The 16,856-nt window shown below is 51.1% G+C and overlaps 1 protein-coding gene across 1 annotated transcript in view; it reads left to right on the top strand.

The window, feature by feature from the left end:
- KNTC1 (kinetochore associated 1) overlaps positions 1 to 16,856 on the top strand; it is a 70,270-nt gene that overhangs the window by 51,049 nt on the left and 2,365 nt on the right. Inside the window, exons 45-60 of the mRNA XM_006894703.1 lie at positions 850 to 1,021; positions 1,115 to 1,173; positions 1,765 to 1,981; positions 3,093 to 3,166; positions 3,358 to 3,568; positions 3,674 to 3,783; positions 5,217 to 5,263; positions 8,154 to 8,232; positions 9,785 to 9,903; positions 10,617 to 10,752; positions 11,287 to 11,382; positions 13,074 to 13,130; positions 13,719 to 13,773; positions 13,864 to 13,927; positions 14,857 to 14,986; positions 16,408 to 16,497. Coding sequence (XP_006894765.1) covers positions 850 to 1,021; positions 1,115 to 1,173; positions 1,765 to 1,981; positions 3,093 to 3,166; positions 3,358 to 3,568; positions 3,674 to 3,783; positions 5,217 to 5,263; positions 8,154 to 8,232; positions 9,785 to 9,903; positions 10,617 to 10,752; positions 11,287 to 11,382; positions 13,074 to 13,130; positions 13,719 to 13,773; positions 13,864 to 13,927; positions 14,857 to 14,986; positions 16,408 to 16,497 — 1,716 coding nt within the window. The remainder of the gene's footprint in view (positions 1 to 849; positions 1,022 to 1,114; positions 1,174 to 1,764; positions 1,982 to 3,092; positions 3,167 to 3,357; positions 3,569 to 3,673; positions 3,784 to 5,216; positions 5,264 to 8,153; positions 8,233 to 9,784; positions 9,904 to 10,616; positions 10,753 to 11,286; positions 11,383 to 13,073; positions 13,131 to 13,718; positions 13,774 to 13,863; positions 13,928 to 14,856; positions 14,987 to 16,407; positions 16,498 to 16,856) is intronic.

Raw genomic sequence — 16,856 nt, 5'->3', positions numbered from 1 at the left:
CCAAAACGTTGTAGACCAGTAGAAGAAGCCCAAAACGTTGGCCTTTGAACTTTGAAACCACTCCCTGAGGTCACCTGTCAGCTAAATAACAGATTGACTCATTAATAAACAGTATCTTTCTTGTGCTGCTTTAAAAAAAAATTCCCTAATGTCAAATGGTCAGCGTCATGGACGCCACGTAATTGGAGAAGAACAACCAGAAGGGAAGTGGTGAAACTGTTGACACGAGGAAAGTCGAACCTGTGTCACCACCCAGCTGGAGACAGTGAGACCCTGGCTTGCCGTGGTCACCAGAAGCACGAGAGGGGATTTAAAGACAATTAATTGATTCAAAAGATGAGGCTACCTTCACAATATAAAATAGGACCACAAGGGACTTACGCGTCTACAACATGAACTTTCAAGTTTATAGGTTTTTGTTTGGTGTGGTTTTTTGCTTTCAAGTTTGTAACTTTTATTTTTAGATCGGCAGCCTCTGTGTCTAAAGTGAAATGGTCTTTTAAAGCTGTCTGAGGTGCTCAGAAAACTGCCAAGCTCGCTACCAAACATTGCAGCAGTTTCATTTCACCAGGGGTTGGTTTCACTGGGTATGATTTCCCTCAAGCCCAAACCACTGGGTCTGCCAGGCTGTAAACCTTACAGGCACAGACAGCCTCGTCTTCCACCCGCAGAGCGGCTGATAGGTTGGAACTGCCGACCTTTCTGTTAGCAACTCAGCACGCAGCACACTATGAACATCAAAGGGAAAAGGCTCAGAGGAGTCCCAGCCGTGAGGGTGTGGAGTTAGGCGGTTTTGTGACAGTGGTGCTGGGGGTGAATCCCAGGAGAATGCCTTCTGTTTTCACACAGGCGTTGAATCTTCTCAAACACTTGAAGTCATACAGAAGAATTTCCCCTCCAGTGGAGATGGAGTATCAGTACATGCTGGAGCATGTGATAACCCTCCCGTCGGCTGCCCACAGCAGACTGCCTTTCCACTTGATATTCTTCGGCACAGCACAGAACTTCTGGAAAATTCTCTGTATGTTCGTCAACTTCTTAAGTGTTTTTTTAAGTCCCATTTTGTTGGGGGTTTTTTCCCTCTTAAATCCTGCTCTCCTTGTTTCCCTTCTAGCTGCAGAACTCAGTGAAGAGTCCTTCCCCACACTCCTCCTCATTTCCAAATTAATGAAGGTAATTTAAGGTTAAAACTGGGTCTGGCCTCCGTTTCATTTAGAGTTAAATTGTAATTAATAATAGTGTTTTTCTTACTGATTGGAATGCTAATACCAGGTGATAGCGTGTTTACTGAAAACATGAAGATATTTTCTATGTATGTTCCGTTCTCAGTCTGCACTTATTGGACTTGTGCTCTTCCTAGATCTTCTTTTTAACCATTGAGTTATCTGCTTATTTTACTGATGTTTTATCATTTTTAAAAAAATTGGTTTTTACTCCTCTCTTCTTGCTTTCTCTTAAATAAAAATTTCTTAATTACAACTATAGTGATTATAATTAATAATTGGGAAACAGAATACATTTTAATTATAATGATTATCACATGATAGTTAATGAATAGTTAACGAAAACAATCCTGTTTTCATAGGAAGTAAAGGTATTAGTGTAATAATTCTATTAGTAACACAATAACTGTATTAATAATAATAGAATACTAAAGTATATTGCTATTAAATGAATAACATTTAGGAACACCTACAGGTGTTTCCTTGTAAAGCCCTTGAAGTTGAACTTGGAAACCAGCCTCACGTTTTTGTCTCCTGACAGTTTTCCCTGGACACTCTGTATGTGTCCACAGCCAAGCAGGTCTTTGAGAAGAAGCTGAAGCCCAAGCTGCTGAAGCTGGCGCCCGGGAAGCCCTGCAGCCTGCTGACCAGGGAGGTGAGCAAGGCCACGCAGACCATCGAGTCCTACCTGCTGTCCATCACGAACCCCGAGTGGGCGGTCGCCATCGCCATCAGCATCTCTCAGGACATTCCGGAAGGTCTGCGTTCTTTAATGGCCTCACGATGGTGGCGGGTGGGCTTTAGCATTCCGTAATAATAACAGTTTTAAACCTGACCTGGGCCCTGGATGATGCAAAAGACAACACTGACGCTGCTCACCTAAAGGCTGGAAGTACAGCTCAGCCGAGAGGCACGCGGGCAGAAAGGCCTGGCTGTCTCCTCCCCGAGGGTGGGCCTGGCAGGCCCGTGGGGCACGGTTCTGCTCTGACACGCGCCCCCTCAGTGCCGTCGCCTGGGATCTGCTGGTGGAGTCGAGCCTCCGTCGGGTTAACCGGCAGCGTCTGTGCAGGCACGCGGTGCCACCAGCGCTCCGGCAGCCGTGACGAGCGCCTGGGAGGAAGGAGAGCGGGGCAGCCTTCCTTGGGCGCACGAGCACTCTGGGCCCCTCGCCTGGTGTCCGGGGGTCCATGCAGCGTGAGCAGGACTCGGTGTCAGCACGTTTCCTCACTCCCGCCTGCGGCCCTCGGAGTGAAGCATCCCTGCGTAGCCTCAGTGGTCAAACGAGTGCACGCACTCGGCCATGGATTGCCGCCTTTTTCATTGTAACCGAAGTTAGAACCAGCTATTTAAATAGAAGGCAGAAAGCCGTTTGAGTAAGATGGGGATTCCTACTCTATGTAGCTGGTTGTACAATTGACCCACGAGATACAGGCAGGCAGAAGAGCAAATTGTGCAACAGTGTGTGTGCTGTTGTCCCATCTGAGTCCAAGTGCAAGCTCAAAGTCAAACCCACCGTGATCCCACTCACAGATACTAGGAGGACCGTCATAGGACGGAAAACAGCAAACCGTGGGGAAGTTGTAGGCAAGCTGGAGATTCTATTACTGATGTTGGATTAAAACTGAGCGACTCTGGGGGGCTCTGGTGCCCGAGTGGTGAGGAATCACGCTCCCGGCACAAAGATACGTGACTCGAATCCACCAGCCGCTCTGCAGGCACAGAGTGGACAGGCTCCTCCTGTGCGACTCTGCAGGCCGGCCGGGCGGTCAGCTCCTGGTCGCTGCCCACTCACTGGTACACAGCAGCACGAAGGGACCGAAGCGTATGATCCTGGAAGAACTGAGATTTGCTTTTGTGTCTTGAAATCAGGTTCCTTCAAAATGTCCAGTTTGAAATTCTGTCTTTATCTGGCTGAGAGGTGGCTGCGGAACCTCCCGTCCCAGGTGGGTCTGGGCGGAGGAAGCGGCCCCTTTGCCCTGTCTTTGCCCATCCTGCCCCTGGTGGTGGGCGCCGCATGGGCGTCCCTGTATTAAGGAGAAGGGAGGAGGGACTGGCCTCACTGAGGGGCATGGAGGCTGCGCCCAGCTGAGGCTCTGTGACAAGGTTTTCTTTTGCTTGGGGCTTTTCCTCAAAGGACAAAGCGCGGGACAAAGCCGAGGCGCTGATGAAGAAGCTTCACCTGCAGTACTGCCGCTCGGGCACGGAGGCCGTGCTCATTGCCCACAAGCTGAACACCGGCGAGTACCTGCGGGCCATCGGGAAGCCCACCCACCTCATCGTCACCCTGTACGAGCACCCCAGCATCAGCCAGCGAACCCAGGACGCCTCCAGCAGACAGCACCCCGGTGAGGCCAGGGGCCACCTCCTGTCACGGGCCCTCACGTAGCCCTCTGGCAAAGCTCGCGCCTGTCTCTCTCTCTCGTCTTAATTCTTTACCTTGAACACCGTAGATATTCACGCCGCAGCTAAAGAAATCGCTGAAGTCAATAACCTGAACTTGGAAAAAGTCTGGGACATGCTGTTGGAAAAATGGCTGTGTCCGCCGATCAAGCCTGGTGAGGTGAGTACCCGTGCCCCAGGACCGCCGCCCGCACCCCTCGGTTACACGCCCAGGCCCTCCTGCACATCCTCATGCTGCCGTCACCTCATGAGGTTTTTGGTCAGCTTACCTAACAAAAAAGGCAAGAGTCCGGTCACAGACATCCTGTGAACCTTTGGCCAGATTTACCAATTTTAAGGTTGGCCTTTTCAGGGATTTTTTTTTCCCTTTACGGATCCTGGTAGCATCGTGGTTAAAGCACTCACCTGCTAGCCCACAGGTTGGTGAAGCCCCGGGCCGGTTCTGCTGGCTGTGCGGACCCTGGGCGCCAGCCTCCACGTTGACGGCCGTGGGCTTGGGGGTTTGGACCTAATACTTTGTCACTCGTCCAGTGAACAAGTTACCCCAACTTGACGTGGTGCTTCTTTCTGATGACTTAAGTGGGTTCCGATGTGACTGCAACTCCTGACTTCCCTCCCTGGCCCCATTCTCCTTGTTCCCTTTCATGACCAGTATCTTTATAGAGACAACTTTGTCTTTTAGGGTTCGCGAGAGAGTGATAACAGCAGATGACGTGCTGTGGTGCGTCTGTTGTCCATGTTACTAATGATGCATCCAAAGCCCCAAAAATGTGCACTCACCAGGGCAGCTGGCTTCATTAAGTCAGAGACGATCTCTAATATTTTGGGGGTAAAAACCCCAACAGACCAATCCAGCTGTGAGTGAGGTCTCACCAACCATCGAGGCTCTGAGGCTGTGGTCTGATCTGATGGAGGAGACTGGTCATCTCACTCCTACACAGTGACCGATGGGGTCAAGCCGCTGCCCCTTTTCTCTCTCTCTGTGTGTGTGTGTGTGTGTGTGTTACAAGCCTGGTTGTGTAACAACTCAAATAACTACCTGCTGAGTTCTGAGTTCGTGACTGACTGATCTCAGGTTCATGGAGTCCTATCCTTTTAAAAATGACTTGATGACTCTCAGCTCTGTGAATGCTGGAATCTTTGTCTTGCAAACTCAGGCAGCCCCTCTACCTGGAATTATGCCCCAGGTACAGTCTGAAGCCAAAGCCAAACCCATGCCGGGGAGGTGCTTCCGACTCCTGGTCACCCCACATTGGATTTCTCAGCCCACAAGCTTAAACGCCCCCTTTGCTACCTCAGAGCAGCTGGTGACTTCGAACCACTGACCCTTGGTTAGCAACGCGCTGTGTCACCAGGGCTTCTTGACGCACAGTGCTTGGCAAATGTCTGTTGAGTCAGTGGATTTGAGTAAACTCATCTAGGGCCAAAGGAAAAGCACAAAACTTTTCCCCAAGACGTTAATTCATTTGATGGAAAAAGAAGTTTTGTACGCTGGACTGTTCATCTAATCAGTTTTATAAGCTCGTATACTTACAAACTGTCCTCATATTTGACTTTGTTTTTTTTTGTTGTTTTTTTTCCACTTTCTCTTAGAAACCATCAGAATTATTTGAACTTCAGGAAGATGACACCCTGAGAAGGTACTCACATTTCCCTTCTCTAAGATTTACGTACAAGCTGGTTCTCAGGGGCCTCTTGGGAATAAATTTATCCGCGTTGGTCTTTAGAAGACTTTCTTGACGTACCTTGTGTCTCTGAGAAGTGCCGACTCGTGCCTGCGAGTACCCTTTTCTCCCGTGGAGACAACGCGAGCCAGCCAGGCCCAGGCTTATGGTGGGGGCGGGGGTCCCCTCAACACTCCACCATGGTTACCTTGTTACCTGGGTTCTCACAGCTAGTGAGCCGCTACGATTCCTGTTGCTCGCCAAACCCAAGACTGAGACCCAGAGAAGTCCCGCTGGTTTTATCTAATGCACCATGTCTAATTAGTTCAGGCCTTGCTCTGCTGGGATCTTGGCCCAAATCGGAGAGGATGGAGATCACTAATATGCTTGCCGATCCACTGATGGAGGGGTGCTGGTGGCATAGTCTGTAGAGAGTCATGCTGCTAACCTCAAAGCGGTCGGTTTGAATCCCGCAGCAGCTCCAAGAGGGAAGGCCGGATAGTGCTGTGTGATCTGCACCCTCTGACACCCGCCCTGGAGCGTCAGCGTGGACTCTGTAGCCTTGAGTTTCCGTTTAATCCCCTAAGGATGTCTGGCACGGACGAGGGAATGGCGATGCTTGCCAGCTTTTTTGCATTCTGGCCCCGGGGACCTTAGAGGCCGTGTACCCTTTCTTAACCTTGAAGATCTGATTGTGAGAGGAGCCTTGAAGAGAACAAACCAAGAAAAGAAAATGATTTTCCTGGTTTGGGACAGAGCTGTGACTCCAGCAGCCAGACGGAGCCACTCACTCCATACTTACCCTCCTCCGCATCCCCCCCTGCTGGTAAGGGCAGGAGTGCCTTTGTGCAAGCAGGAGTCGGCCCCTGGGGTCGGAGTGACCCTACCACATAGAAGATCTTAGAAGCAACTCAAGGGTGGGTGTAGGGGACGCAGTGGAAGATGGAAGTCCCACAATCTTCATGCCAAGTTTTCCTGCCTTTTTCCTCTGTTCGGCCTGATCTGTCCGCACCCCTCTGGCAGGGGCCAGCCCACCCTGAGTGTGGAGCTTAAAATGTGCTGCTGCCCATGAGGCCCGGTGTGTTAGGGCACAGGATTCCCGTGTGGTGACGCGAGCCTTAAAGCAGTGGTGTGCATTCACCTAAACAGAGAGGTGCCGACAGGGATTGATAGAGGAGGCAAGGCCTGCATTTATTGTATCAGTCATCCTCCTTCAGCTGTGGAAGGAGCCCAGGTGATGTGGGGGATTAGGTGTTAGCTCTGCTAACCGCAAAGTCGGCAGTTCAAATCCACCAGCCGCTTGGGAGAACGAGGAGGCAGTGTGCTTCTATAATGACTTACAAGCATAGAAACGCTGTTGTAACCACCCCCACCCGGCAGTAGACCAGATGATGGTGGTTTGGGGTTAACTATGAAGAAAAGAAAGTGGTTCCCTTGTTGGTAGGGTCATCAAGTCAATTCCAGGGCGCTCTCCTGGCTGTAGAAATCGATCTGCAGGACTTTGTCTTGAGGACCGACGGGTAGATTCGCAGCCACGAGCCTAACTGCTGTACCCGCCAGGCTCTAAGGAAAAGAGCATGCCTCTTCTCACGGGAAGGCAAAGAAGGTCGCTGACGTTGGTCAGGATTGGAGGAAGACTCTTCAGTAACTTCTGTTATGTGGATGACAACCTGACTTGCTAAAGGGAAGAATTGGTAGCACTTGCTCCAGAAGATTAAACACTGCAGTCTTCAATGTGGATTGCATCCCAATGTCAGGAAAACAAAAGTCTTCACCAGTGGACCAATAGGCAACATTATGATAGAGGGAGAAGAGACTGAGAGTGTTAACATTCTTGGATCCACAATCAATACCCATGGTACCAGCAGTAGTCAGGCGAGCAGGTGAGGTATTGAACTGGAAAACTCTGTAGTCAGGGACCGCTCCACATTATTGAGGAGCAATGATGTCAGTTTGAGGACTAAGGTGCACCTGTTCCAGGCCATGGTCTTTTTGATTACCTGCATCTGAGAGCTGTACAATGAATAAGGATGACAGTAGGAGAATTGATGCCTTTGAAGGAGAAGAATATTGAATATCCAGGGACTGTCAAAAGAATAAACATACAAAAAAAAAAAGAATAAACATACATTTTGGAGATGATGTCCTCCTTGTATGCAAAGTTGATGAAGCTTCATGTCTCATGCTTTGGGCATGTTGCTAGGAGAGCCTATTCTTTGGAGAGGGACATCATACATGGGAAGGTCGACAGAAGAGAGAGCCCCTCAGCCAGGTGCATTGACACTGACTGCAGCAGTGGGCGCGAGTGTGCCAGAGATTGTGAGGTTGGCACCGGATAGGACAGGGTTCACATCTGTTGATCAATGTTGCTGTGAGCCGTGCTTGACATGAAGGTACCTCCCATCAACAACCAACGCCTTTTTATGGGGATAATAAAGCAGGCGTGTTTCTCTGGCACTGAATCACTGAAATAAAACTTAAGTGTACGTTTCCTCTTGTTACTATGATTTTTACTGTTTTCAGTACCTAGATAATGAAGTGTTTGCTCTTTCCCTGATGTTTGTGTGTAGAATTTAATGGTATCAGAATCTTTTCACACCCTCATGCCCATGAAGCATTTCAAGATCTTTCCATTGCCCTTCTTAAAATAAATGCTGTTTTGATGAGGGAAAGAACAGATTAGAAGTGATATATGATTGAGTATTATGGTTAGCACAGGAATCCAGAATTCAGGTTGCATAGAGAAGTGTACTCGGGGTGGGGCGTGGGGGGAAGGGACGTGGGAATTGTATACTAATGAAGGAATTTTTTTTCTTTTTTAAAAAAAAAATAAGAATAAATGCTGTTTCTTTTTTCCCTCCCTCAGAGTTCTGTATCTGCTTATGTCTCGTCCCATTGACTATACCTCAAGAATGCTGTTTGTGGTTGCAACATCCACTACAAGCGTAAGTCCTAGACACATGGCCCAGGCTTCTCGTTCTCTCTCTTTTCTTGTCTCCTGCATGTTTGCTGTGCCGGGTTTTCGTAAGAGCCGACTAAGATAACAGTGCTTGTCTCCGTCCTTTAACGTAACCCTCCGTGCATAAGCATGAGTTGTCCCGTGCCACACTCCCGTGGCGTCCTGCTTGACAGGTGGCACGGTCCACCTGTGTACAATCCCGCAGCTTACCTGCATTCATAGGTGCCGCCCCCACCGTGCGAGGGCGGTCAGCATTCCTAAGCCAGCCAGACACACTGACCTTACATCGCCCACCCCACCTTCTAAACTAGCCACGCTCAATCCTGGGGCTCCCCTGAAGGAGGACCCCTCTTGCCCCTTTGCACACTTGTTCACATCTCCTGGAAGTCCCCCTTCACACAGCCCTTTCCTCCGTCCTCCTCAGACCTTGCAAACATGCTTCCCTCTGGGCTCCGCTCACTTCCCGCCGAGGAATTCACGAGAAGGGACCGGTGTGGGTCACAGCTCAGAATGCCCCGCACATGCTTTCCCTTGTGGAAGCCGTGGTCCTGCAGTGCCCAGCCCATGGTACCCCTCAGCCTGTGATGGACAGAATTCCCCCACCGGGGCCCCATGGGCTCCCGTAAGCTGCAGGCTGCCTCCCCCCAAGGCTGCAGACGGCAGCTTTGTCTTCTCCTGTCTGGGCGCTCACTGGCTGCACCACCAGGGCTCCTCTGTCTGGTGCCTGAAGCAAAAGACCCCGTGCCATCAAGTTAATAGCAAGTTGGTGCTTAATGTGTGTTTCAGGTCCCTAATAGGATACCTCAGTGAATTACTGTTAACCTGCGTCCAAGTGCGCCGTCGTGTGTGAGTTCACGTTGGAATCACACAGACTCAAGGGCTGACGTTTTATGAAGTTGGCACGTGCTGCTTCATCAGCAGCATTGTCCAGTGGAGCGCTGTCCGAGACTCGGGTGGTCTGTGTGTACGCAGGGGTGAAGGCTGTGGTCCGTGGCTGCTGCGGCACGTGGTCCCCACAGCCCCGATCGGTGCTGAGGTGCCCCCAGCTTCTGCAGACACAGACCTCAAAAAGGAAAGTGCACCTCAGTATTGTCATGCCCCACAGTGGTGCAGATGACTGACGTGCTCAACTGCTAACCTAAAGTTTGGAAGTTCGAGTCCACCCAGAGGCACCTTGGGGAACAAGTTCTGGGGATCAGTTTCCTAAAACTCAGCCTTTGGAAACAGTGGAGCCCACTTGTGCTCAGGCCCACGTGGGGCTGCCCGAGTCAGGACTGGCTTGAGGGCAAACTGGTGCTTTTATTATAAAGGTGAAAGTCCCCCCCACCCCAAAGAACCACCAGGTTCCTCCACCTCAGCACCGTGCACACGCGGGGTCAGGGTCCGGCTGCGAGAACTGCTGTTCTGTCCCTTGGTTCTTGAGGGCAGAAAGGTCTCCGTGCACTCAGACTCCATGCCGTGTGTGAGCCACGTTAGCACCTCACATCGCCACCCCTCACGACAGCAGGACCTGTCTCCACACCTCCCTCATCTTGCAGAAATTAGGCACCTGGCAGCTCACCTATGCCCACCGGACCCGGGCGCTGCAGTGTCTCCTGCTCCTGGCCAACACGCAGATCGTGGAGTCTCTCTTCAAAAAGCCGATCGAGGAGGTGAAGTGAGTAGCATTTTAAAACATCCATTCAAATGCCCAGAAAATGCCCACTGCACCTAGTGGTACTGGTGGCAATGAAACTGCGGTGGTGATTCCTATTTTATAACTAAGAAGTAAGAAACGTCATCGTGGAGAAACATAACTCAGAAGCCTTTGCGTTCATACGAGGGGCATTGGTGAGTCTGAGCCCAGGCCGGTCTCAAATTGACTGTTTCCAGCCCCCGTAGAGATAAGTCCAGGCCCTTGCCTTTCCCGGTGTGCAGAGGCCTGATGGGATACCAAGAACCTGTGAGAACGGCCGGAATGTGATATGGGCATGGAGGGGGCAGTGCAGTTGGGACAGGCTTGATGGGCTTGAGATTAGCACCGACCCTGAGCCTGTCAAAGCGGCCTGTCTGCGGGGTGCAGAGCTCAGGGAGTGCGTGTGGACTGGCCAGCCTTCTGAACTGGCCTCCATGTCCTCGGCTTTCTGGTACACAGGAGGTAGACATGGGAATAGCTTGCTTTTGCTATTTCTTAGGGACATTGAGAACATTTTCCTTTTCTCATGTACAAATTCATTTCCTTCTAATACAATATTCAATATTTAGGAACCCAGAGTGGACTTTGAGGAACACACTGTCCTGATAGTCCCATCTGTTGGCGTCTGTGTTACTGAAGATAAATGCACGTGGCCTAGGCAGCCGTTCCAGTCAGTGCCTGTGCTTGTCTTCCAGGTCGTATTTGAAATCCATCAGCTTTCTGGCGTCGTTTGAGGCCCTGAACATCCCCATCACATATGAGCTCTTTTGCAACAGCCCTAAGGAAGGAATGATCAAAGGTCTGTGGAAGAACCACAGCCACGAAGCCATGGTGCGTGTCTCCCCAGCCTCCCCACACTGACCATCATCCTCGTCAGTGCGCTTTCCATTTGTCCGTTCAGCCGCCCGCCACCGCGCTCAGCTCTCCGACAGACAGACAGACTGCAGAGGCGCAGTGTTTCCGCACAGGTCTGCTCTCGACCTGGGTGGTGGACGAGGCCCCTTCTCGCTCCTCCTTAACGCCCGAGACTGAGGTGCTCCTGTGAGCCCACGGAGACGAGATGAAAAACAGTCTCCCCACCTTGACCTTGATGAAAGTTAGGCAGTGGAGACAGCATGTTTATACAGACCTGCTCGCCTTTTATCAGGCCCCCTGCCTCCGAAGCCTCCTGCCGTTCACTTCTCACTCACAGTTGTGACTCTGGGAGCAGGCTGCCTCATCCCTGCCGTGGGGATCGTTTCACACTGCTGGCCTTTCAGCTAGCAGCCTGCCCCTCAGCCCACAGCGCCACCCGCACTCCCCGCTTCAGAAAGGGGTTTGACTTACTGATGGCTCAGAGCGGTGTCTTTTTCTCTCTTCCTTCAGGAGGTCAAGTTGGTGACAGAACTGTGTTTAGAGTACAAAGTCTACGACCTGCAGCTGTGGAACGGGCTCTTGCAGAAGCTTCTGGGCTTCAACATGGTAAGGTAGACCGCGCTGGGGGGCACGCTCTGTGCCGGGGAGATTGCACTGGGGGGCCCACTCTGTGCTGGGGAGACCACACTGGGGGGCACCCTCTGTGCCAGGGGGACCGCACTGGGGGGCACTCTCTGTGCATCAGCAGGCTGGCCAAGTATTTTGCCCTAAGGCTGGTACCTGAGCCTGTGTGTGTCTGTGTGTCTGTGTCTGTGTGTGTACACACACTCACTGCCCTCAGGCTCCAGCCCAATCTGAAAGAAATAGCTGTTAGGCCAGAGAGAGCACCAGCTCAGCAGAGGACATCGCACCATCATAAAGAGGGCCATGCGGACAGAATCCATCCTGAAGGGTTAACAGGATGAATAGGAGAGAGGAAGAGAGGGAAGTAACAGCTAATATGTCAGTTGGATGAAGGGAAAGGCAATAAGGGACTAAATACACATTGTAATGAATTACTGTTATTAATGTTATAAAACAAAGTGTCTATGAATGATTGAATGAAAAACAAATAGGATTTGTAAACTCCCTAAGAAAGGAAAAAAAAATGACATATGGGCAATTGATGTCGTTTTTTTAAGCCTGTGTGTCTGTGTGTGTGATTCAGTGCTGCTGACCCCGAACCCCGTCACACCTGACCCTCTAGTGGGTTTTCAGAAGCTGTAAATTGCACGCAAGAGATTTCCTACCTTTCTCCTGAAGAACAGCTGGTGGATTTGAACCCCGTGCCCTTGGCCTGTCAGTGTAACTCCTTACCACTCGGCCACCAGAGCTCTCCGTGTGTGTCAGTTTGGTTAGGTTTAGACATCACACTGGGAAAGATAGAGGGTCGGGGAGAGAGAGGACTGCCCTCGAGGGGTGCACTGACAGTGACCCCAGCCGTGGACTTGAGCCTGGCAGAGGGTGAGGAGGTCACAGGACGGGTCTCGCTTCTGGTCCGTCATTGAGAAGGTTGCTGTGAGGCATCGGTGACATGACAGGATGCAACAACAACTAAATAGGTAAATCTAGCTCTGTGAAAGCGAGCTCTGGTGGCCTTGGTGTCAAGGAGCTGCACTGCCAACCCGAAGGCAGGCAGGTTCACGTCCACCAGCTGCTCCGAGCAAGAAAGATTTCCATTTACAGCCTTCAAAAACCTGCTGTGAGTTCTCACCCAATGGCTTAAACACACACCCACATAAAGGCCGAGGTCTCTGGCTTGATACTGTTGAATTTGAGATATAGATATAGATATAATTTTATTTTATTTTTTTACTGTGATTGGAGTGAAAGCTTACAGAGCAGGTTGATTTTCTTTCCACGAAGTCATGTACCCTGTGTCCCCTGAAGCTGGTTCCATCCTCACAGCGTAAGCACTCCTCCCTCTCCCTCTGTGTGTGCCTCATTTCCATTCATCACTGCGGAATGCCGTCAACACACTTCTCCCACAGTTTTGCTGGAGGTTAACTTTACTCATTGAGTGCACTTTGTTCTGCTGGTGATAGTGTGCTGCGTGCTGGACTGTTAACCGAGAAGTCTCTGGTTCAAAGCCGCCACGAGGCTCTGCCCCCGTGAAGAGCTCCAGTGTGGGCACTCCTGGGGTTTGCTGTCAGTCAGCCGGGCAGCGCCGGACAGTGATGGACTTGAGGAGTCTGAGAGGTAGTGTTGACAGGTCTGTTGTCATGACTTTTTCTCCTTTCTTTCTTTATTTTTACCAGATTCCTTACCTAAGGAAGGTCTTAACAGCCATTTCCAGCATCCATTCTTTATGGCAGGTATGTGAGGTTTAAAAAGAAACATCTGGAAATTTTTTTTTTTGGTGGGGTTTTTTTGTAATTAAACATCTGGAATTTAAACTTGTGATTCCGTGGCCTTGTGACTGGGACACGGAAGCGTGAGTTACCCACTCCTCACTGGAGAGCAGTGACCTGTCGCAGGCGGTCGATGGCCCTGGACACTCAGCTCCCGCATGCCCGTCTGTCCCTCCCTCACAGTCTCCCTCCAGAGAATCCCCTGCCCCGACCTTCAGGCCCTTCTCTTGTTCTTATTCCCCATTTTATAAACTTAGCATAGTGTGTGACCCCTAACGGACCTGTATAAGTTGTGGTTTCTAGGTTAGATTTTAAGCCTTTTGGCCAACTAGAACAGTAACGAGGCAGCCTGGGTTTTGTAAGGCGTTCCTGAGATACAGAGTTATAAGGAAAACCACTCCAGCGACTTAGTGTTCTCGAGCGAGGAGAGGGATTTGTGATCCCGGTGTTAGCGTGGAGACTCCAGCGGGGTGGAGGGTGGTGAACCCGTGAGGTGCAGAGGCATTCCCGCCCTCGCCTGTGGTTCCTGAGCGCCCCGACCTTCCTCCGCAGGTCCCCTACTTCAGCAAAGCCTGGCAACGCGTCATCCAGATCCCTCTGCTCTCAGGTAGTTTGGCTTTGTTGATCTCTGAGACACCAGTGTTACTGCATCCCGGCGGTGAGCACTTACGTGCCTTTCCTGGTCTTTCCTCTGCAGCCTCTTGTCCTTTAAGTCCCAGCCAGTTGACGGATTGCTGCGAGAGCCTCGGTGCTGTCCTAGAGTACGTGCAGTCTTCGTTTTGCCACCAACGTGCACAGATGCATTGCATATAAAACATTCCTGCTAAGAAGTTTCTCTTAATGAGGAATTGCTCTTGGGGGGGGGGGGGAAGCTTCCTGCTTGTTTTTCTAGTCTCTCTTTTCTAAGTATGGTGTTGTGCTGGTGTTGAGTATTACAGAGTCAGAACCGACCCGTAGCTGACCCTCCGACGGGTTTTCAGAGACAGTTACTTGCACAGGAGGAGCCTGCCCATCCTGTGGAGCAGCCGGTGGGCTCGAACCGCGTGCCTTTGAGATTGCAGTGCAGTTTCTTGCCTCTAGGCACCAAGCTAATACAAATATTTAATGAGCTTTCTCTCAGGTTAGAACTGGATTTTGATGTAAACACAGTGCAGAATTGTCTCCTAGATTTTATGTTCGTTTTTCTGAGAATCTGTCCCTAGCCCTGTGCAGGTTTTCGGTTGCCTGGGTGCGTGGGAAGGCTGGGCGGTGGGTAAAGAAGGCCAGAGGACTGGCACCTTGGCATTGCAGCGTTGGCAGAGGCTGCTGACCACGCCGCTGGCCGGCCCCCAGAGGGCAGGAACACCGGAGAGCTCCTTGAAGTGAGGCTGACAAGGCTCCGTCTCCCGACCGTTGGGCTTGGCGTCAGGAGGGACAGTCCCTCGAGAAGGACGTCGTGTAAAGTTCAGAGTCCATGGCGAGGCGGAGGCTCTAGGGGAGGGGTGGACACAGTGCTGGGACAGTGAGCTCACACGCAGCAACGATGATAAGGGGCCACCCTCCGCCGAGCAGGCTCCGTCCAAGCCGCGTGCCTGCGGGGATGCGGGGTGGCCCCCTGAGGCCGCCAGAACTTCTGCATTCTCATAACGGCCGTGGGCTGGAAGCCGGGGGTCCCGACAGGTTGTGAACGAGCTCCTGTGCTCTCCTGAAGGTGTCCAGTTTCCGATGACCTCGACATGGTCAGTGTCGCCAGGCAATACGTCCAGCTGGAGCTCCCCGCGTTCGCGCTGGCCTGTCTCATGCTGATGCCTCACTCAGAAAAGAAACACCAGCAAATCAAGGTTGGTGCCGGTGACCCCACTAGGCCTGTCGGGGAGACAGAAGGCGTCACGCTGAGTGTCCGCTGCAGAAGCTTGCCTGCTCTCGTCACCAGACCCAGCGTGGCCCCTCCAGTCGGGTGGGACGGAGGGCGGGTGTGGACTTTAGCGGGAGGTGAGACGGGAAAGTAGATTTACGTGCATGATGAAGTGGTTAAAAGCATGCCTGCGAACTGGAAGGTCAGTGATTTGAACAAGCAGGCGGTCTTCCCCCGTGAAGAGCGTGTGCAGCCCCAGAGCCCTGCCCGCGTCTCCTCCATCACTCCGAGGCAGCGTTGTCTCGATGGCAGTGGGCTTGCCTCGCACTGAGGCTGCCTTAAGAGAGCTTTGAACTTGATTCCGTGTCCATGGGAAGCAATCTGTTCTCTCTGAGAAGGGAAATGACTGAGGTGGTGTCTTCAAAAGAATAAGCCATGTGGGGCCTGAGGGGACAGGGGATGATGAGGCCGGTGGTGGAGCCAGCTGCGTTTGGATGGGACTTCACCTCGCCTGGTCCCTGGAGGACAGCCCCCCGGGTGGACAGGGGAAACTTGAGGATGTGTGCCTGGTGGTGGCAGTCCAGGGCCTACCACAGGCTAGCGGGACTTAGCCACCAGATGTGAGAGAGGACAGTTTCATGAGGGACCACTAACAAAAAGCACCTTTATGGGGACAGGATTTTGAAAGTGAGTGGGTAAGTTCTCCAGTGCCAAACAAAAGGTCAGTCGTTCCAGTCCACCAGCCACTCTGAGGAAGCAAGGTGAGGCAGCCTGCTTCTGGGAGGACCGTTAGCCCCGGGAGGTGACCGGGACCTTGTTTTGGTTTGCCTGGTGGTGTGGTAGAGACCCTGCGAGAGCTGTCCTCCCTTACACGGTGCTGTTCAGACAGAACCCACTCAGAGCAGTGAGGGTTCACTTTAACCCTCATTTCTTTATTCTAAGGAGCACATGGGGAGAAGCATCGTACTGTCATTTCTCCACAGACAGACAAGTCAGTAAATGACACGCTGAATAAGTGAACACACAATGTGTATTTCCCTTTTGACCTGTTTCTTTTCCAGAACCATCTGTGCTTGTCTCTGACTTAACTTTTTTCCTTGACTATGTTCAGACACATTCATTGGTGGTTTTCAAAGATGGTTCCAGAATTTACGTAGTTTGGTTTTGTATTTTTTTTTTTTTTTGCCACTTAGAACATCAAAATGACCGATAAATAGTTTTTGCTTTTGGAATGAATATTGTAAAACACTTTGTCATTATTTTAGTAATTTCTGTTGGTCTTGGTTTTTCCCTGTGTTAGAAAGGCTTTAATGATACCTTAAATAAGAAAATGAAAACCTTCCAAGTATGAGAAACGCCCAGCTGTAGTCATACTTTCCCGTTAATCATGTTCTGCTTTTTCTCTAGAATTTTCTGGGCTCGTGCGACCCTCAGATCATCCTGCAGCAGTTAGATGAACACATGAGCACCGGCCAGCTCGCGGGATTTTCACAACAAGTAAGGGACAGCTTCTGGTCTATCATTGCTTTAAGAACCCAAATAGCCCTGCTTTTAATATGTAAAAGAATTTTCCTTATTAAAACGTTAATAGAGTTTTTCTAGCAGGCAAAGACCAGGGGCCCGGCTGTCCAGTTTATTGCTGTATCCTCCGGGCCTTGTGTTGTGCATGGTGCATGGAGACCCTCAGAGAACACACACTGTTAGGATGAACAGGTAGAAACAGGAGACCCTCAGAGAACACACACTGTTAGGATGAACAGATAGAAACAGGAGACCCTCAGAGAACACACACTGTTCGGGTGAACAGGTAGAAACAGGAGACCCTCAGAGAACACACACTGTTAGGATGAACAGGT

This window comes from Elephantulus edwardii, unplaced genomic scaffold (assembly GCF_000299155.1).
Source record: "Elephantulus edwardii isolate Elephantulus edwardi_28Jun2011 unplaced genomic scaffold, EleEdw1.0 scaffold00148, whole genome shotgun sequence".
NCBI classification, from domain to species: domain Eukaryota; kingdom Metazoa; phylum Chordata; class Mammalia; order Macroscelidea; family Macroscelididae; genus Elephantulus; species Elephantulus edwardii.
The sequence above is the reverse complement of the archived record's forward strand: the minus strand, read 5'-3'. Positions and strand labels throughout refer to the sequence as shown.